Source organism: Cebus imitator, unplaced genomic scaffold (genome assembly GCF_001604975.1).
Source record: "Cebus imitator isolate Cc_AM_T3 unplaced genomic scaffold, Cebus_imitator-1.0 Scaffold261, whole genome shotgun sequence".
In the NCBI taxonomy this organism is placed as follows: domain Eukaryota; kingdom Metazoa; phylum Chordata; class Mammalia; order Primates; family Cebidae; genus Cebus; species Cebus imitator.
In genome coordinates, this window is record NW_016107576.1 from 749876 (window position 1) to 771972 (window position 22097).

Sequence of the window (22097 nt, forward strand, 5' to 3'; positions counted from 1 at the left end):
TATAAACATCATGATAAAATTCTTTCTAATGGGATTTTTACCTACTGTGTACCCACTTTTACATATTTTCTGATTAAATTCATTCTGACTTCCATATAACCCCAAAATAGATGTCTCTGAAAACTTTTTCTTGTTTTTTTCCTCTGACTCAATCACAGCAGGATCTGAAAACTTTTTCATTCGATTTATATATTCACTTGTATTTATTTAGCTCCTTCTAGGTGACAAGCACTGTGGTATGTGCTGGAGATGCAACAGTATAAACAAGGCAGGCACTGCTCTGGCTTCATAGACTAGAACAAACTTCTGTAAAGAATCAAGAAGTTAATTTGTATGCTTTTTAGGCTGTGGGGTCTCTGTTGCAACTGAACACTGCTACTGTATCATAAAAGCATCTATAAGTAATACATAAATGAATGGGTGTGGATGTATTCAAATAAAACTTTACAAAAATAGGCAGATTTGGCCCACAGGAGTTTTCTAACCCCTGCTCTTTAGAGGAAGACTCAGAAAGATAAGCAAGTGATTAGTAACACATCATGTAATTACTCTAATTGAGAAAATACAGTGAGCTCTGGGAATATATTGCAGGGACACCTAAGCCAGATTGGGAGAGATCAAGGATGGCTTCCAGGAAGAATTGGCATCCCCAAAGCAACCTAATGGATGGGTAGGAATCAACCAAACATAATTTTCTGGTCCTCTTCCACTTACTGTATTTATGTTTTCCTTTAACTACATTTCTCAACAATGATTCTTCAGTCTGTAAATACTTGAGTCATTTGTTTGTCTTACTCTTTTTCATCAAAATAATTCAAGTCCTTTCCCCATTCTCCCACAAGTATATCAACTTTTTCCTTCAGCATGTCAATTTCTAGATTTTACTCAATCCATCAACAGTCCTGTAAAAATATGAGCAAAAATAAGCTGAACTTTAACATTTAAATTTCATGGTATGTAAATAATACTTCGAAAAGCTATTGGAAATAAATAAATAAAGCTAGCATCCTGACTCCCAGGAGTCCTCACAGAATGACTGAACTTTGATGAACCAGTAGAGAACAGGTTCTTGAGAAACACAGCTTTATCTCAATCCCCCAAAATACTAACAGAATGTGAACTCATAGCCAAAAATCTAAAGTACACACAATACCAAGGTATTATGAGAAAGAGCTTCAGAAATAACAAATAGAAAAGCCTGATCTGCAAAAACTTCAGGCATTTGAATAAGATATAAAAATATAATATATTTAATATTTTTACAGAAATAGAAGAGAAGATTGGGTGTATGAACAAGAAACAAAACCATATGAAAGACAAAGTAAATTTGAAAAAATAAACAATAGAACTTGTAAAAATGCATTAAGTGTATTAAGAAACATTAAACATAACTCAAAAAGAAGTAAAATATATATAAGTATAATTTGCCAATGTACAAATAAAAAATAAAGATTTTAAAAAATATTTTTTAAAAGAATTAGTTATTTGGAAGAGATAGATTAAGTAACAGATTAATGCTGCCAAAGAGAATTAGAGAACTGGAAGACAGTCCAAATAAATAATCATAAGAATTAATGCAGACATACAAGGAGCTAGAATATATGAACAAGATATAAAATATTCTCGAAATACATAATAAAGAGAATGTGGAAGAGGCACTATTTGACGAGCTCAAGATTGAGACTTTCCAGAATAAATGGGTGACTACAAAACTTCAATCATGAAATTAAAAGCCATTACCTAGCTAAGAACTCTTACTTGTACACGATATAGTACTTGACCAAGTTACAATGAGGGCATTTTCCACCGTTTTTAGAAGCAATCAGATTATGAAGGAACTATGGTATTTACATAATATTATACTACTTTGGCTTCAAAAGCAGATAATATTATGAAAAACATTCTGTACAGTTTGCATTTTCTTCATCCACCAAATTCATAAGTTTGTTTCCAAATTACTTTGCTGTTTTTAGTAAAAACTGAAACACACTGGACTCTGGGGTTTAGGTAATGTTGAAATCCCTGAAGGTCTTCAAAGTCTGATACAGTGTTAGACACAGCAGTAATTGTGTAAGAAAGGTTGTTGACTGACAATCATGATCAGGTTAGCAACAATGGGAGATAAGGAAGTTTATTGAAAGTGACATCTGAAAGAAACCAACTTAACGGTGTCTTTCCAGACCCTGAAATAAAATTGGATTTAGCAAATGTCATTCTAATACAGATGTCCCCCAACCATCTTACAGGAAAAGCTCAGGTTGTAGTAAGAATCATCTTAGCTAACATTTATGAATCATTTACTATTACCAGGCACTGTGCTAAGTGTGTAATAAGGAGAAGAAAATAGGAATAATTTTAAATCCTATTCAACAAACTGTCTTTAGCCCTACATGACTGAAAACAAGTTGCTTACATTGTCTAAATACATCAGTGAATCCTGTTCCTGGTATGCATCTTTTATATACCAAAAAGTCTCACAAGATAAATAAATAAGTAAATAAATAAAATTATTTTGGCCAGGTGCAGTGACTCACATCTGTAATCCCACCACTTTGGGAAGCTGAGGCAGGCAGATTATCTGAGGTCAGAAGTTTGAGACCAGTCTGGTCAATATGGCGTAACCCCATCTCTACCACAAATACAAAATTAGCCTGGCATGATGGTGGAAACCTGTAATCCCAGCTACTTGGGAATTGCTTGAACGTGGGAGGCAGAGGTTGCAATGAGCTGAGATCATGCCACTGCATTCCAGCCTAGGTGACAGAGTGAGACTCCATCTCCTATTTTTACTTTCACAGAGAAGAGTAAATGTCTCTCTCTCTCTCTCTCTGTACACACACACACACACACACACACACACACACACACACACACATTTTTTGAGACATTCTTGCTCTGTCACCCAGGCTGAAGTGCAGTGGCAGCATCATGGCCCACTGCAGCTCAACTTCCTGGGCTCAAGCAATCCTCCCACCTCAGCCTCCTGAGTAGCTGGGACTACAAGTGTGTGCCACCATGCCCAGCTAATTTCTTTTTAATTGTATGTAGAGAGATAAGGTCCTGCTATGTTGCCCAGGCTGGTCATGAACTCCTGGGCTCAGGCAATCCTCCTGCCTTGGCATGCCAAAGTGTTGGGATTACAGGCATAAGCCACTACACCCAGCTAGTAATTTTTAAAAAATAGACAAAACTGTTGGGGTTGTTGAAATCCTTTTTTTCTCAACACAAGAAGAACATATATACAACAAAATGAGGCCAGGTGCAGTCACTCATGTCTGTAATCCCAGCACTTTGGGAGGCCAAGGTGGACGGATTCCAAGGCCAAGATGAGTATACTCCAGCCTGGGTAATAAGAGTGAAACTTTGTCTCAATAATAATAATAATAATATCCATAGAGGAATGGGTAAGGAAAATATTTCTTCATTTAACCAATTTAGTCTGCTCCCTGCAGAAAAGTGTGAACCTGCCAAATACAGCAAGTCTTGGCCTTGTGGCAGTGAGTTTCAAAATATACGGTACACCAGCAACACCCATAAGCTTATTAAAAATATAGATTCCTGAGTCCAATTGGAAGAATCTGATGTAGCAGGTTTGCAATAAGGCCTAGAATTCTGCCTTTTTTGCAGGCACCACAGGTAATTGGGCAAGTGGTCCAGAGCCCTCCTCCCAAAACTCTGTCTTAGGAGAAACAGAGACACAAAACCTCCACTTTTCTATGAATCCTGAGAATTGTGAACAGTTCTAGTACAACCATACAGGTAATCTGATTTATAAGGGTTCAGTCTGGTCTGGATCCTCTGATCTGGAACTATTATAGTTATCATTGTGATTTTCAGAGAGACAGATTAGGGGCAGCATTATTTCTAGGCATGAGGTAAACTGCTATTGATTATAATAGCAATTTTAATAATTGATTCAAAAGTAGGCATTAAATAAATTATTTTCATATGTCTATATACTCCTTCCCTACTTTACAAAGAAATTGGTCTGACCTTTTTATAGTTGTTATGGTAGTGGGCCATTTTCTCTTGGTTTTCCACTTCAGGTTCAGCTTCAAGAATGAGAAAGCATAGTTTGGGCAAACAGATGTTTGTAACACTTTTTATTAACCTGAAGAGTGGGTGATCAATATGTTTACCTATTGCATAGCAGCTAAATGGACACCAAAGCCTCTTAAAGTAAAGCACACTGAGTGGCTAAAACCAGGGAGGTAGAGAGAATATGTAAACATCTTTGGTAAAATAGTTAAATTTACAGTTACTTTGTAGAAACCCTCTAAAGTACTGCTTAGCAACTGGTTCCTTAAGAAAGAAATTTATTATAAGTGTCAGATCCTAATTATTACTAAGACATAAGGTTTTATCATTTCTGTTTAACGTATGAACCACATGCATTTGCTCTCATTCATTGAGTCAATCAGGAGGGGAAGACATGAAATATGTTTAATTTAACATCTATTTATTAAAATGAAGTTCCCCTGCCCACTGAATTTTATACAACACAATGTTCACTCCAAAGAGTTAACTATATTTCCCTTTTTTTCTGCAGAACTTTCTGATGACTTTGCAAAGCAGTTAACAATTCAGCACAAAGGCATTGGAGTCACGCTGGCATGTTGTGACAGAATCGCACAATTACATGGGATCCATCCCATTCTGAAAATGCCCCGAACAGCGAACAGAACAGGTAAATGGAATCAAACTTCAGAACCAGCATAGCCTGAGAGCACCTTGACACTCAGATTCCACAATCTATGGAGAAAGTGTTCTGCTGTGGCATGAAATAAATGAAACAGAAAATGATGGCAAGACTTCTAAGAACATCTTTTGCTTTGCTCTTCCTTGGCCTCTTTGGGGTGCTGGGGACAGCAACAATTTCATGCAGAAATGAAGAAGGGAAAGCTGTGGACTGGTAGGTAAATTAAATGAAAGGATTGCTGCATGCAAACAGCCTCAGTATAGGAGTCAGCCTGGCTCACTGAGAAGTTCCTAAGGGGAATGTCCATTCTCTTTCCTCCCTTTACAAATAAAGGAAGTTAAAGTGTGCAAATGGGCCAAACTCCCAGGCAGGGGTAGGCTTCTGAGTGTGGGAGTTTCCCCTGAGAAAGAGCTGAGCAGCCCCTCTTGGGCCTGATTCACTCTTCTCAGCCGGGCAAGGGTGGTAGCCACAGAAATGGGATTGAGCTGACAGCTTCTGTCAGCTGGCAATTTCTTTTAATTACATCATGGCTTTTCCTAACAGAACACGTCCAACATCCTTTTAAAGACTGACAGAGTAGAGAAGGCAGATTACTTTTTTTGAAAATGGAGCATGCACTTCTCCTTTTGAGAAGGAGAAGGGCACCTGGTCACACGCAGCACTGTTTGCCTAACCTCGATTTGTTTGGCAGCACAGTCAGCTGTTGGCGTGAGTGGGAGGTAGGTCACTGGCCTGTTGAACAGTGTCAAAGACATTAAATACTGTGTTGCATTATAGTCATGGGTATTCCTAAAGCTTTAATCACTTTTTCACTCTTTAATTGGGATATTTAAGTTTGCCATCACGGTTGGTGTCAAGCTTTTTGTGTAAACTTCAGGCTAGAGAACACTGATATACTCAAGGCAAGTAGTCCGTCTTCCAGCAGTAACCGAGCTCTGTGTGAAGTTTCGAAAATAAAAATATGGACAAAATATGGTTCCTACTCTTGATGACCTCACAGTTATGTGGTAAGGGCATAAGTGGAACACTGGGGAGCAGAGAGCCTAGAAAGCTTCTCTGAGGACATAGTTTTTGAGCTAAGTTTTAAGAACAATTATGAAGTAGCTAGAAAAAGAATGGATATGCAAGGGTATCTCAGGCCAATGAATGAGAAGGTAAAGAGGCAAGAAGCAACATGGAAAGTTGGGAGTTGCTACTAGTTTGGTATGTCTGGAACTTCAGGAGAATACAGGAAGATGACCCGAGTTGGGGTTAGAGAAGTGGGGAGGGCAAGGGGGTCTGTGTGCTGAGCTACAAGGTTTGAACTTGACATTGAAAGGGAGCTACTGAAAGACTTCAAGCAGGGGTGTGAATGGTCAGATTTGCATTTTAGGAAGCCCACTGGCAGTATTGTGAGGCTTGGCTGGATGGGGAGCAGCCTAGATTCGCAGAGCCCAGGAGCATTTTCACAGAATTATAGGTGAGAAGAGGTGTGCACCTCAGTTAAAGAAGTGGTTGTGGGAATAGAAAGAAAGACATGCTGAGAAGACTTGGTGGTAGACGGGCTGCGGCAGGTAGGAGAAGGGGAGACGTTAAGAAATAATTTTAGGTTTCTGCTTCTTAGACTGCGTCAATATGTTCCCTAATAGTGTGGGATGAGCAGATTTGGAGCAAAATATTATAAACTTGGTTTCAAAAATATAGAGTTGGAGGTTTCTGGGACATCTTTGTGTTTCGGTTTCTCTGGACCTCAGCAGAGAGGTCTGAGCTAGAAACAGATTCATGACTCTTGAGTACATAATTAGAGGTGGTCACCCTGGAAAAATGTTTAAAAGTACTAGCTCTCAACTGGTGTGCCATGGCACACTGATAGTTCACAAACCCTTCACTGGTGTGTCACCAAATTGTGATTGATATGGTAAATCATTTTTGCCACAAGTGAATGGACATATTGCTTAGCAATGTCTGTTAAAGAGAATATAGGCACTTGTTGCCAAGCTGCTAAAATCTACTGAGAAAGGCAAGGAAAGAGACCATCAAGTCAGCACCAAAGAATAGTTTCATGTTTCTTGCCACATGTGAGGACCTGACCCTGTGAGTAAGAAAGCATAGCAGGGCAGGAAAGAGTTCACTTAAATAAAGTATAAGACCAAAGGGGACCAAGTGAAGTGTGCAGCTTTTACGGGCTTGTGACACTGTGGTATGGTAATAGTGTGTGTATTATAATGGTTGGTGCACTGTGAGTGTTTAGGAGTTAATGGTGGGGTTCATGCTATTAGAAAGCATTTGGCTAGATAGGTGGTTCTCAACCAAGGGTAATTTTGCCCTCAGAGGACTTTTGATAATGTCTGGAGATAACTTTGATTGTCACAACTTGGCAGTGCATCTGGCATCTAACAGGTAGAGGGCAGGGATCCTACAATGCACAGGAGAGCTCCCTCACAACAAAGAATGATCTGGCTGAAAATGTGAATAGAGCACATTGAGAAACCCTGAGCTAGGTAATCCAATAACGCCTTAATACTACCTTGGCGGAGCTACCTCTCCTCCCTGTGCGATAGCCAAGGGAGATAAACAAATAGTAAAGGAAGGAAAGTGCCTACTTAATTACTTGGTTTTGGCCCTGAATCACCAAGAAAGAGTTTTCTGATAAACTGAGCTGAAGAATGCAGCTTAGAACAGAGGCTCAAAGTACCTTCTACCTCTTCTGAAGCCCAAACCCAAATCTTATACCCAGTCAGCCAACTGCATGGTCTGAGTCTTGGCTTACTCCCCACTGTAGCCATATGGACCATGGAAGCAACAGAGAAAGCAACTCTCAATGTATATGGACTTCCAGTTCAGGGACTCCACCCACCAGGATAACCAAGGTCTTAGAATATAGCTAATCAGGTTTTTATTTTCTTCTCTGGAGAGGAGCAAAGATAAGGGTGAAGAGAGGGGCAGAGAACTTGAGCAAATCCCTTTCCTTAGAGGCCTTCCATGAAATGTGAGAGATATATTAAAGTGTGTAACATAGCTACTGCCACAGGAAAGCAGTCAATAAATGTTAGTAATTCATAATTATTTTGCCTGTTAGGTTTATCTTTTATAAGTTACCTAAAAGACAAAACAAGGAAAGTGAAGAGACTGGGTTAGAGTACCTGTACTTAGACTCTACAACTAGAAGCTGGAGGAAGAGTGAGCAACTAATGAATACCACCAAGAGTGTTTTGGGAAGGACATTACAACAGCTATATGAAGCATATGCCTCCAAGGTATGTTATTATTCAGTTGTTCACTTGAATAATATAAAATGCATAGAGCTGAATCCAAAGCCTTCAACAGAGTTTTTCTGTTCACCCATCCAACTCCCGCTCCTAGCACCTTGAAGTAAGCTAGCTCAGAACCAGCTCAAGACAATTATCTGAGTCAATCTAAGACCTTAAGAAACATGTCATTGTCGTCTACAGCAATGCCAAATTCACTTGGCATCATGTCCAGTGGTATCGCTGGGCAAGGTATGAACTAATTGTATATTGAAGTCTTCTGGCTGCCACAATGTCTGTCAGTTTGCTTATTCATCTAATAGAGATAGGGAGAGGAGCCTCTGCTACTACAGAGCAATACCGATCTGTGATTAACATGCCATGAGTTATGGGTTGTTTATGTTATGGTGCTGATCAGTGGTGGTGAGCTCAGTAAAGGGTTCTACTTGATACACCTTTTAAGTCATTGTTTTCAAAACGATATGTTGAAAACTAGGACTCTAGTTCAAGGCTCTAGAACTAACTTGCCTGGATTATCCCTGCTGTATCTGGACTTTATCAGGCAATGAGCTAGCCAGTCAAAGAGACACAGGTAAGTAGGCCTGCTGGCTTAATGTGGGCATGCTCCCAATATTCCAGGCACCATCTGTTGCTTAGTTTCAAGATGCTGCTTTCCAACCAGGGGTGACAAGTAAAATCAAGGCATGATTAACATCCAGATATACTCATGTAAGCATTTCCTAACAATAACTTATAGAGAACTGAATATATAACATGACTCTGTTCCTATAATATGCTGGACTGTACGCTGAGCCTTTACATATGTCAAGTAATTTAATGCCCACAACAACACTGTTTTAGCCTCTAGCATTACTACACATGTGTATCTGATTATTTACTCAAAATGTACAGGGAACTGTCATTGTGTGTGGTAATATTCATGTTATTTACCTGCCATTAAGACCAGACTTCAGAGCCAAGTTACAAAGTTAAAACTTATCTGTAGGCTGTTTGAGAACATGTGATATGCCAAGCACTTTTCCAGATGCTTTTTAAAATTGTATCAACAATCCTGCTTTGAATAAACAAATGACAGGTAACCCTTGAACCATGCTGGGGTTGGGGGACCAGCCCTCATGCAGTCAAAAATTTATGTGTAAGTTTTGACTTCCTGAAAATTTATCTACTAATAGCCTACTGTTTGTCTGGATGCCTTACTGATAACATCAATAGTTGATTAACATATATTTTGTGTGTTATATATCTTATATACTGTATTCTTACAATGAAGTAAGCTAGAGAAAGGAAAATGTTATAAAGAAAATTATTAAGGAAGAGAGAATATATTTACTCTTCACTAAGGGAAATGGATCATCATAAACGTCTTCATCCTTGTCATCTTCCTGTTAAGTTGGCTGAGGAGAAGGAAGAAAGGGAGGAGCTGGTCTTGCTGTCTCGGAGGGCAGAGACGGAAGAGGTGGGGAAAATAGAAGGGGAAGCAAGAAAGGCAGACACACTCAGTGTAAATTTCATATGCAAATACATAATGACTTTTCTCTATTTGCTTTTTAATTTCTCTAAAAATGCTGAGACTGCTAGGGGAGGAAGAAGGAAAGAGTGACATTGTAAAGCCTCTGTCATTACCTTAGTTGGAGTAGATAGCTCTTTGCTTGGTTGAATACAATAATGATCTTTGGAGGTGCAAAGGTAGCCCCACACCCTAGCAGGGAGATACAGTTAAACTTCTCTGCTAAACAAAAAAGAGATGGAAAGAAACCGTGAATTAAAAAGCACAATAAACATGGGGAGAGACTGGGGTAAGGCCTCATGGTGATGTAAAACCATTCAATATTTCTTATCTTTAGTAAAACTGGCTCACATGCAATGTCTTGAGTGATTGGTTCTGGGGGGGAAATGACAGTAAAGGGAGTGATTTCCATGCCTGATTGGCATCGAGCCAAAAGAAGAGAGCAACAGCAGTGGGTGATATCCAAGTGAGACTCAGTGTCCTTTAGAAGCTAGAATTATGTGCCACAACTGACTGTGAGAATATTACTCCTCCACCCCCTGACTGGAATTGAACTTCTCACAGAGAGTGAAATGCAAGATTAGACGAACTGGTTTTAAATTTCAAATGTCAAGGTGACCAAGTCCAATAGTTGGGTTACATTTAGAATTGTTTCCCTTCTCTTGCCTTTACAAATAAGAATCTTCCATGCACCTTCATAAACATTTATCAAACTATATTACCTATACTTGTCTCTCTATATTTTCTGCTAGACAGAGGGCAGAGACTGTACCACTCTTATTCTATACTCAATAGACAAAACAATGCCAAATGTGTTAAAGGAATAAAGCTATTCAAAGGCTCATGCCTACATCTACCTATTCTTAAGTCCATAGTCTTTTCCCTTTATCAATAGCCTCTCTTCTCACTAAGGCTACAACCCACTTAACCTCAACTGGCTGCTACATGCAGTTAGAATAATAAACTTCATTTATCATAAAGAATAAATTCCTCACTGGATCATCCCAGAATCCCTCCATGCTGTACCCCAAGGCACACAAATGTCCTCATTACCACATTCAATGCAGGTTCATAGAGTAACTAATGCTTCAGGGTTATCCAGAGGATGATATGAATGCCATTCAGTAGCTATGATCAATTATGATAAACGAAGGTAAGAAAACAGCTTACTTTTCAGGGTATTCCTAAACACAGTAGACGAGAATGCTACAACAGCCTATGTTGTGCATTTAACATTATTTTTGTATTGCGTCAAATAATTAAGCAACTGTGAGAGACTTCTTTATTGACTTTGTTTTCAAAGAAAAAAGCAAGGGCCTTTTTAAAGGAGATGTGTTATCCTTTCCTGCTTTTAATTATGTCACTGAGATTTTTTTTAATATCAACATTATTGGCTTCAATAAAAGCCACTGTATCATCACACAAATTAAATGGAACCATCCAGAACAAATATTAGCAAGCTTCTAAAACATGACAAATAGAGACTATTGAAATAATAGCTTTATTTTGGCTCTAAGATTTGGCTGTTTGAAAATTGACTCATATTTTGCCTCAACAGAGGAAATCCAATATCACACAGTAAATTTCACCACTTTTTAAAGCAGGGAAATATCAAGTTGGAAAGGTGAAGTGACACTGAAAAATGGATTGCAGAAAAATCCTCCCATAATGAGAGGAAGGGAGAGCAGATAATGAGGAATCCTGATTAAACACAAAGCTGCTACCCAGCAGTGAAGTGAAGCACAAAGTGGGCAGAGGAAATCAGATCCTGACAGCTGGTTCTGCACTGTGCCTATGATACCAACGGAAAAAACCTCAGATGCAATCCTTGGTTGGTTGTTCCTACTTCATTTCCTGAACAAATAATTCAGTACTCCTTTATTATACACTGGTTGCTTAATCAGAAACTTGGCTCCAAAACAACCAAGAGAAATAGGAACATTGCCCTCACACCCAGATCACAATGCATAGGGCTCCTGTCACATGAGTAAAAATCATGCATAGTTAAAAATGAACTTCCTTTCCCCTGTTTCACATGTCACAGGCTTCATATTGATGGGGAAGCTGCCTATTAGGGGAATAGATGACTTCTCAGTGTATTAATGAAAGCGATGTATTGCAGGCTGGGTAGCTGGTAGAAACGTTGTGAGAGTTTGTAAATGGAAGATTTACGCCATTATAACTAATATATTCCTGCAGAGTAACAACACAGCCTATCTAATATACAATGATGGAGTCCCTAAATCTGTGAATTACAGCAGGAAGTATGGACACACCAAAGGTATGACAGCGATTCTTGGTTTCTCTTTTCTATTGGAAATTAACATTTTTTAAAAACATTTCATCTTGAATATTCTTATATTCCATACTAAACAGATAGCTTTTCTTCTTAATAGTTTATTTGAGTCATTGAAATGTATAATTTCTGTATCACAGGTTATAATATAATTGTATAATTTGACTTGGCAACCCCATTTTTAGAAATCCCATTTTATTTCTTAACATATTTTAAAATATATGGTTTGCAGCAGGAATCCAGGTACTGATACTGAGGACACACAAACACCAGCAGTTTTATATATATATATGCACATACATATGTATATATGTATATGTGCATATAGCATATATGCATAAAAACATTTTAGTCAGAGTTATTGAGGTATAATTTATATAGAGTAAAATGAACCCTTCTTAATATATAGTTCCCTTGGAAATAAACATTTTTGAAAAACTGTTTTAAATAGTTATATATTAATTTTTATCATGTTATTTATATTACCAAATATAGTAATTTTGATTATACTTTTACAATTTTTCTACTTATAAACTTTGCATATGTGTTTGTACACTATAGGAAAATTCAAAATACAGGTAAACAAAAAAATCTATAATCCTAATACCAATTAGATAAACCATATTTAATCCTTTCCACTTTTTCTAAAATATGTATTTTAAAACATTTTTACAAAACTACTGTAATGACTATTTTTCAACCTTTTTCCAATTTAATATGTCATAAATAACTTGCCATGGCAACAAGTATTCAGAAGGTTCCAAATTCAAATGCCTTCAGGGAGCAGGCAGATGATGTCAGCAAGTGAAAGGAGGCACTTACTACTCAACTTGCCTGATAGGGACACAATTTTCCAGGAGATGTTGTAAATTAATATTTGTGGAAAACCTCCCCAGTTTTTAAATGTTGGCACTAAATTCAAAGTTTAAAAAACATTCTGCGAGCCTAATAAAATGTATTCATAGGCTGGATTTGGCTCAGGGGAAGCCAGTTTGCAGCCTCTGATTTAGAATATGGTTTGTAATGGCTGACAAAGGTCAGGAACATTGAAAACTTTTTATTTAGCAAAGTTGCTCTCCTGAATGCCATATTTACAGGGAACCCAACAATTTTCATAACATGCTACATTCTTCAACTTCTCCTCCAACAATCTCCCACACTATTTCTACTCTACCCTGCTAGCTGCCACAAGAGTTTGGGGGAATCGATGTAAAGGGAGGAGGGCGCAAGATCAAGTGGAAAGGTTCTCTTGGCCAACAGATGCCCTAATATCCTATGGCATTCGTACCAGGAGGATAGGATTCCAGCAAATTGGCACACTTTTCTGCGCAGAGGAGAACTCTTGAAGGTCATCCAGTTCTGTTACATAACAGAACTTTCAATATTTTCCACCTTGACACAGGTATTGATTCTATTTCCACCTGAAGAACAACAGTATGCTTTCTTAAAATATGCTCTTTGAAAAAAAAAAAACAACTAGAAGGAATTTAGTTTTTACTCTAACAATTAGGCAAACATGAGTGAATCTTATGTTTGCATAGTCATATGCAAACTGGAAAGTCTAGCTATCATACCAAACCTATCCTGATAAATTTATAAACACAGAAATAGTCATTGACATCTGTTTTACAGAGTTCTTTCTGCCATGTCACAAAATTATAAAAATCTTTCTATTTTCTTCCTTATTGGCTTTCATGTTATTTATTTTGCTCTAGGGAGTTTTACAAATGTTATTAACTTGGATGCTTTAGCATAGCTTCCTTTTTTTCTCTCTCTCTTTGCTTCTTTTACTGGGCTTGTAGAAATGGTGACTTCTTCTGCCAATAAATGGGCAGTAGTTTCTTCTAACAAATTATTGCAAGTACATTTCTTCATTTGATATTTTCTCTTTCAACTCTGTTTTTTAGTTGGCTTTTGAAAACAGCCTAGCTGCTTAGCAGTGAAGACACTATCTAAATCTTGCCAGGTGACTGTATTGTTTAACAAGGTCAAATTCCAGTTGAGCAAATTTGTATTCTGCCAAAACAAATTTTCCTTGTGATTTCGACATGAATTTCCTCTTAACTTTTCGTAGGATGGCTACCTTGGTTCCCTTTTTGTGACAGCTTTTTATCAGTAATCAGGCAATGTGATATGTGCCAGAATTGTAATTGAAATCTTTGAAAAATAAGCATGATCCTTGTGATTATTAACTTAATAAAACACCAGCCTGAAGCATAAATGGGCTTAAATGTTGCCACTTTGAATGCTATTTTAAAAGAAACTTTGTTTTTCTGATTTATCTTTGTTAAATGTATCTTTGGTAGGTTTACTGCTGTGGAACAGAGTCCAAGGGTTCTGGCTGATTCATTCTATTCCTCAGTTTCCTCCAATTCCGGAAGAAGGCTATGATTATCCACCCACAGGGAGACGAAATGGACAAAGTGGCATCTGCATAACTTTCAAGTACAACCAGTATAAGGCAATAGGTAAAACTAGAGTATGTGAGAAAAAAAAGAGATAACAATGTTGGAGAAAGCATTTGGAAATAATATTCATAAATGTGTCACTTCATTTGTTAATCTATTCATACTCTGATACCTAGATTCTCATGCTGGCTTTGCCATGGTGAGGTCTTGGGCAGGCTCACTTACTGGGCTTTGGCTCTTACTCTACCACTGCAGTTGTTGAACTTGATGAGGGCAGTAGTTTCAAATGTATCCAGGTGGCTGGTAGATGACATATATGAGTGAAACAGACAGATGTTATGTGAGAAGTGGGGACAGTGACAAACTACGGTGTTGATTCTCGTCTAGCTTCCCTCAAAGCCTCAGCTCCATCATGCTGTGGCTCTACAGGAATACAAGTCCAGTGATTATAGATCTCCATATTTCTCATGAAGTACCAGAAACCTAGGGTGTGTGTGAGAAAGAGAGAGAGAGAAGAAAACTGATTTCTAAATATGAGCTCAATCTTACTTTTTTTAAAGTTTTCCAGGCCACGTGTTCCTTGTAGGCTACCAACATGACACTTCTGAGCCAGATAATCTTCCTTTAAGATTTCAAGCTCAGCCAAAAATACTTAGATTTGGCAAACTGTGGTGGGAAAGAAGAAGTAGGAACAGGTTAGTAGCTAAATAGTAGTGAGAAGCAACTTGCCTATAGATACAGGAGGTTTAGAAAATGTTTTTTATCAAGTTCCATCTTACAGCAAGGATTACTGAGCTCCTCACCCAAGTCAAGCTCTAGTCTCACTAATTGAAATCATGTAATGATTAGAGAGCTGAATATCACAGAGATCAGGCATACACACTGAGGAGCTGGTTATTCTTGAAGCTGTTGCATTGCTACACGGAGTTCTCAACTTTTCTATTTGTATATGTACATTTAGAAGAAAAAATATATGGTCTACAAGGCTAGATTACCTGGGTTTGAATATCAATTTTATCAATTACAAACTTTATAATTTTGGGTATATGATGTAAATTTTCAGTTAGTTCATCTACAAAGTAAAGATAATTATAACAACAGAATTTACTTGATAATATGGTTGCTGTGAGGATTAAATGAGTAAACCCATGTAAAACTTGTAGAACCATGTCTGGAAACTAGGAAGTGCTTAACAGGTGTCAGTTATTTTAACCAAAAGTTATTTGAAGGCTATTGGTTTAAAGAAAGAAATGCCTTTGTTTTTGTGTTGTTTTGTTTTTTAATCCACAACAGGATCTATAATATCAGCAGGCATTTCCATTTGTGTCTTAATTTTCAACTTTTTTTTTTATTGTTTCTTGATTCAGATTCTCAGCTCTTGGTCTGCAACCCAAATGTCTATAGCTGTTTCATTCCGGCCACCTTTCACCAGGAGCTCATTCACATGCCCCAGCTATGTACCAGGGCCAGCTCATCAGAGAGTCCCAGCAGGCTCCTCACCACACTTCAGTCAGCCCAGGGACAAAAATTCCTCCATTTTGCAAAGTCTGATTCTTTTCTTGACGGTATGAAAGACCATCATCAAACAACAGGCTATATAACTCTGCTGTTGAACTCATTAGGGATAACTTAGAGAAATATTCTGAGTATTCAAGGAAAGAGAGATGAAAAAAGGAAGCAAAGAGGAAAGGAAAAAGGAAAGTCAAGGATGAGTTTCAACATTAGCCTGTTATACTTGAATAGCCAGGTTACTGAGCCAACCACAAAAGCGTCTCACAACCATCCAACCAAGGGCCAGTGAAAACTCACAGTCTCCAGCCTCTGCTTGGCATGAGGCCATAGCTATCTCCATTTCTTCCATTCTCTGAGCAGTTATTTTAAGCCTTCCTTACTCTCAAGCCCTTTATACTACTCTGCCCCCTCACTTATGGCTTCCTTTTCTCCTTCAGAAATAGAACAAAAATCATGTAGGGAGAAACCACTTCAATATGGCAACCCCATCTCTCCAACAGTCTTATCTGTTCTCCTTCCTTTTTGCAGGGTTTTCCCCCATCCCCAAAGAAGCGATGCACCCCCTGTGCTCTGAAACCTATCCCAGCCTCAGCATACCAGATCTGTTCTCCCAGTTCCATTTTAGCTTTCCCACTACCAGGCTCCTTCCTCATAGCATACAAACATGCCTAAAAACCCTCCCTCAACTCTAAAGCATCTCTAGCTCTATTTTTCCTTCTCTTTCAGATTTATTTTTTTAAAAACTCATCAGGGCCTTCACTTGCTCAGTGTTCCTTCACTGCCGTCTTACTTCTGTCCGTAGACACTGGAATCTCTCCCCAAGCACCAATGGCTGTCTTAGATGACCTCACTGTTTTCCTTGCTTATTTGCTTCCTTCCTTCATATATTGAATAAAATTTACTGAATGCCTACTATTAGCCAAGCCCTGTGTTAGGCACTAGAGATCTCAAACTTGAAAGGACAGAGATACTCTTTGCAGAATGTGGCACTGTTGAAATTCTTTCCTTTTTGAAACTCTCACCTTCACTGGTTTTAGGGAATACACAACCCCCAGTCTTCCTCCCACTTCTAAGTTTCTTCTGCCAGGTCTTCCTCTGACTACTCTTTAGGTGACTGAGTTGCCATGTGGCCCCCATCTTTCCTTATCTCATTCTACATGCCCATGCTGGGCAATTCCAGCAAGCCCTCCAATGATTCTTAAGTCTAGATCTCTACCCCAGACCTCTATACTGACTGAGTTATTTAACAGCAAGTGAGACACTTCTACTTGAAGGTGGTACAGCCACACAAAGTTCAACATGCCAAACTCACCTCATCATCATCCCCCACAAACCTACTTTTTCTTGTATTCTACATAGTCAACCATCTCTTCTTTTAGTATACATAGTCACTCTCCATCTCTTCTTTTTCTACACAGTCATTCTCCATCTCTTCTTTTTCTCACTCCTCTACCAAACCATCAAATTCAGTCAGTTCCAGATCCTTAATAACTCTCACATTTATTGTATCTTCTCCAAACTCTCCGCCACTGCCATGGGTCACACCTGTGTTTATTGACACAGTTATTGTGACAACCTTATGTTTTTCCTTTCTTGTTTCTAACCCATCCTTCCCAATTCATCCTTCCCATTGCCTCTCAACTGATACTTATGATCATAAGCCAGTTTCTATTAATTCTTTACTAACGTTTCTTTAAAAACTCTCCATTGATTTCAGGAAAATCCAAACATTTTGGCATGATTTACAAAGATCCCCAGAAACTGGCCCTGATTCCTTCTCTAGCCTAATTTTTTCCAAAGGTCTTTCCAGGACAAAGACCTATATTGCTTAATTTGTTTTATAGAACAGAAGATGTTTGCAAACACCAGCATCATCGTAGTAATGATGATTATAACTTTCATTTGCATATCACTTCAGCATTTACAAAATGTTTTCTCAACCACTATCTCAATTATGTTGTTATTGTTGTGCTTGTGACATACACATATCACGGGTGAATGATGATTTCCATTCCAGAATATATTTTCAGGGACTAATCTAAGTGTAAATACCAACCTCACTATCTTTCTTCTCCTAAACCCTAGACATCTTTGCAGCCTGGATGGCTCAACGGCTGAAGACACACTTGTTAACAGAAACCTGGCAGCGAAAAAGACAAGAGCTTCCTTCAAACTGCTCCTTTCCTTACCATGTCTACAATATCAAAGCAATTAAGTTATCACGACACTCTTATTTCAGTTCTTATCAGGATCATGCCAAGTGGTGTATTTCCCAAAAGGGCACCAAAAATCACTGGACATGTATTGGAGACCTAAATCGGAGTCCACACCAAGCCTTCAGAAGTGGAGGATTCATTTGCACCCAGAATTGGCATATTTACCAAGCATTTCAAGGATTAGTATTATATTATGAAAGCTGTGACTAAACTTGGTGAAAGGACGCATGCACTGTCACAGAAAACCTTGACAATGGGTCTTCTTCCATTAGTCCTTCATTATATTTTGAAAGCCTGTTTATATACTCATAACCTGCATATCACAAAATAGAACACTTTTCTCTCATGTTTACCATTTAATCTCTTATTTAATAGCAATTTATTTACTTTGCATTTATATACCATAAACATAAACCACTATACATAACTGAGAACAGAGGAAATAAAAGGAACAATATTTTTCCACATTAGTCAACTCCAATTATTTATTGATTGACTGTCCACCTAGTAGATTAAATTTCATCTCCTTCACAAAGACTTCCCTGATCTCTTCCCCACCCTTTTTTTGAAGGAAAACAAACAGCTCTTTCTGCATATTCTTGCATACTATTTGGCCATATTGCTCCTGAAGTTCTCTCTCACTGGTTTATGGTTAAGACTTATTTGTCATTCTTTCAGCTGCTACTTACTAATTGTATGATCTTGAACCATTCACTTGGATTCTCTGAACCTTGCTTTTGTTTCATCTATGAAAAGGAGATAACATCTAGGTATATCAAGCACCTAGCATAGAGCCAGGCACATAGACGACACTTAAAAATACTGGTGGAATTTGAGTTTGAATTCCAGCAAAAAAAAAAAAAAAAAAAAAAAAAAAAAAAAAAAAAAAAAAAAAAAAAAAAAAAAAAAAAAAAAAAAAGACAAAAGAACTTTCAGAAATAAGTAATATTTTTCAAGAAAAATGTTAAAATCACATTAGGAGAGAAAAAACTGCACAAGTGTAACTCATCAGCTTGAAGGAAGTAAAATGAAGTGTAACATAGTGAAACCAGAATCAAATGCAATAGGCTTTTTTATTTTTATTTATTTATTTTTTTAATAATAGAGATGAGGTCTTGCTTTGTTGCCCAGGCTGGTCTTGAACTCCTGGGCTCAAACAATCCTCCCACGTTGGCCTCCCAAAGTGCTGGGATTACAGGAATGAGCCACTGCACACAGGCAAATGCAATAATCTTAATTTCAATGTGTTTCTTTTTCTGGCATCCTTATCACTAAATGTAACTATCACATAAATGGATAATAATAAACTTGTGTTAAGTACTAGCTGCTTAATAACATTTGACATATGCATTGTTCACAATTTCAAGAAGCTTACAACCTAGAAAAAGTAATCACAATAATTAAAGCTAGCACTTACTGAACACTTACTATGTAATAAATATTCAACCCATATTAATTCAGAATTAATTACATTCTTATTTAATTTTCATAACAATTCTATGTAGTAGGAACTGTTATTATCCCCATTTTACTGACAAGGAAACTGAGGCCTACAGAGTTTTAGTGACTTGCCTAGTATCATAGAGGTCCATCTCACCTCTGAGGCTATCGATCTTGTTATCTCTATACCAATCAAAATTCATGGCACTAGTTCAATGACAAACAGAGGAAAAGCTAACTTGGTTTTCCTGTCAGACGCAAGCATAAACTACGTTGAATGTAATCTAGCTAACTCACATGACTGCAAACATAAGGAGGCCTGAAAAAAAATTATCTGGCCTCTGAGAGAGCATCTGAGGCCAAAAAAGTATAAGTAATCCCAATAATATAAGAGAAAAATTGTGAAGTACAAGATCCTGACTTTAAAAGTAGAGGGCCAAAATTTGATCCAATGGTAAAGAGAGAGATGAATGAAAAGGCAAAATAAAGCAAAAGTGAAGACACTCTGTTGGACTAAAAATACATAATAGGTAGAAGCCTTCTTCCTAAAAGGTACATTCAGACCCTTTAGAAAAGTGGCTTCATCCTAAGCTCAACAAAACAATTTGAAGAGGGGAGAATCGAAATTCGATTCATAAAATTAAGAGTGTAGGAAGGTAACAAAGAAAAAGAACAAGCTGGCCCACTGGAGACACACATTGCAGATGTGATTCCTGCTGAAGGGGCAATGGAAAGTGGCCACTCCTTCCTTGAGGCAGAAAAAAATGCTGGAAAGGAATTGAACAGTCCTAGTAGGTCAAGAATACCAAATACTTAACATGGGAGGGGTGTTGGTATGTCTTGGTGATGGTAACTCCTTGTTGTAGAGCCTAAAGCAACCACAATAAACCAAGGAGGGCTAATAGTGTTATCTTTCTCAGGCATATGCCCAGGACTGCTACCCAGTCATGCTGATACCTGCAGGGAGACTGAGGAAGTATCTTTGGGAATAATATCATTAAAGGAAAACTAATACATTTTAGAAAATAGGAGATAATTTTATTGATTCACTTTAGGAAAAAGAGGAAAATATGGGAGATATTAATAAATGAAATTTAAGATCTACATCATGATTTTAGATACTGAACTGAAATTAACCAGGTATGGTCATAAGCGCCTGTGGTCCTAGCTACGCAGGAGGCTGAGGTAGGAGGATCCCTTGAGCCCAGGTGGTTGAGGCTGCAGTGAGCTATGGTAACATCACTGGACTCCAGCCTAGGCAACAGAGCAAGACCCTGTCTCAAAACAAAAACAAAAACAACCCCCCTCCCCAACATTGGAATGACTTATTTCACTTAATGCAAGGTCCTCCAGGCTCATACATGTTGTTGCACATGACAGTATCTCATTCCTTTTTATAGCTAAATGGTATTCCACTGTGTATATATACCACATTTCTTTTTATCCATTCTTCATTGATGGGCATTTAGGTTGATTCTATATCTTAGTTGTTTTTGAATAGTACTGTAATAAACATGGGAGTACAGATGTCTATTTGATATTCTAATTTCATTTTCTTTGGATGTATACCTAGTAGTGGGATTGCTGAATCATATGGTAGATCTATTTTTAATTTTTTTAGGAACTTCCATACTGTTTTCCATAATGGCTGTACTGATTTACATTCCCACCCACAGCATATAAGGGTTTCCCTTTCTCCACATCCTCACCAGCATGCAATATCTTTTGCCTTTTTGATAGTAGCCATTCTAACTGGGGTAATATGATATCTCATTGTGGTTTTTATTTGCATTTTTCTGATGGTTAGCGACTGATATGGTTTGGCTGTGTCCCCACCCAAATCTTGAATTGTAGCTCCCATAATTCCCATGTGTTGTGGGAGGGGCCCAGTGGGAGGTAATAGAATCATGAGGGTGGGTCTTTTCTGTGCTGTTCTCATGACAGTGAATATGTCTCAAGAGATCTGATGGTTTCATAAATGGGAGCTCCCCTGCATACACTGTCTTGCCTGCTGCCATGTGAAACATCACTTTGCTCTTCCTTTGTCTTTCGCCATAATTCTGAGACCTCCCCAGCCACACGGAACTGTGATTCCATTAAACCTCTTTTTCTTTATAAATTACCCAGTCTCTGGTATGTCTTTACTAGTTGCACGAGAATAGACTAATTCAATGACGTTGAGCATTTTTTCATGTACCTGTTGCCCCTTTGTATGCCTTCTTTGGAGAAATGTCTACTCAAGTCTTTTGCCCATTTTTAAATCAGATTGTGCTTTTTACTAATGAGCTGAGTTCCTTACAAATTCTAGATATTAACCCCTTGTCAGGTGTATAATTCACAAATATTTTCCCCTATTCTACAGGCTGTCTGTTGACTTTATTGATTGTTTCCTTTGCTGTGAAGAAGCTTTTCAGTTTGATATAGTCCTATTTGTTTATCTTTGCTTTTGCTGCTCATGCTTTTGAGGTCTAGTGTAAAAACATTCTTGCCTAGACTGATGTAATGTAGTGTTTCTCCTGGATTTTCTTCTAGTGGTTTCATAGTTTTGGGTCTTACATTTAAATCTTTAATCTATTTTGAGTTGATTTTTGTATATGGTAAGAAATAGGGGCCAAATTTCATTCTTTTGCACGTTGATGTCCAGTTTTCCAAGTGAAATAAACTAGGCACATTAAGACACATACCACACAATCTCACCCATACATGGAATCTAAAATACTCGATCTCATAGAAATTGAGAGAAAAGTGGTTATCAGAGACTGGGGAGAATG

General features: G+C 37.9%; 2 protein-coding genes across 6 annotated transcripts in view; one reads left to right on the forward strand and one right to left on the reverse strand.

Annotated features, from left to right (window-relative positions):
- LOC108283463 (uricase) overlaps nucleotides 1-22097 on the reverse strand; it is a 109530-nt gene that overhangs the window by 31412 nt on the left and 56021 nt on the right. The window contains exon 1 of one of the 2 annotated variants that reach the window (XM_017499815.2): nucleotides 3994-4078. The exons of the other annotated variant lie outside the window; for it this stretch is intronic. Within the exon in view, the coding sequence (XP_017355304.1) occupies nucleotides 3994-4023 (30 nt within the window). The 5' untranslated portion in view covers nucleotides 4024-4078. Of the gene's footprint in view, nucleotides 1-3993; nucleotides 4079-22097 lie in introns of those variants that run through there. 2 annotated transcript variants of the gene reach the window in all.
- DNASE2B (deoxyribonuclease 2 beta) lies at nucleotides 4696-18805 on the forward strand. Of its 4 annotated transcripts, XM_037728278.1 has the most exons (7): nucleotides 4696-4912; nucleotides 7758-7935; nucleotides 9023-9082; nucleotides 11654-11735; nucleotides 14057-14218; nucleotides 15526-15723; nucleotides 17756-18805. In XM_037728278.1, the coding sequence occupies exons 1-7, from the start codon at nucleotides 4788-4790 to the stop codon at nucleotides 18094-18096; spliced, it is 1146 nt and encodes a 381-aa protein (XP_037584206.1). In that variant the 5' UTR covers nucleotides 4696-4787; the 3' UTR covers nucleotides 18097-18805. The 4 variants fall into 4 exon arrangements, with proteins under 4 accessions (XP_037584206.1, XP_037584207.1, XP_017355306.1 ...); XM_037728279.1 differs by lacking the exon at nucleotides 15526-15723; XM_017499817.2 differs by lacking the exon at nucleotides 9023-9082.

Bases quoted from the DNA above. Each gene is read 5' to 3' on its own strand.
- DNASE2B (XM_037728278.1), top strand. From the start codon at position 4,788: ATGAAACAGAAAATGATGGCAAGACTTCTAAGAACATCTTTTGCTTTG. The intron at 11,736-14,056 runs GTATGACAGCGA...TATCTTTGGTAG, and splicing joins GAAGTATGGACACACCAAAG to GTTTACTGCTGTGGAACAGA. The intron at 14,219-15,525 runs GTAAAACTAGAG...TTCTTGATTCAG, and splicing joins CAACCAGTATAAGGCAATAG to ATTCTCAGCTCTTGGTCTGC.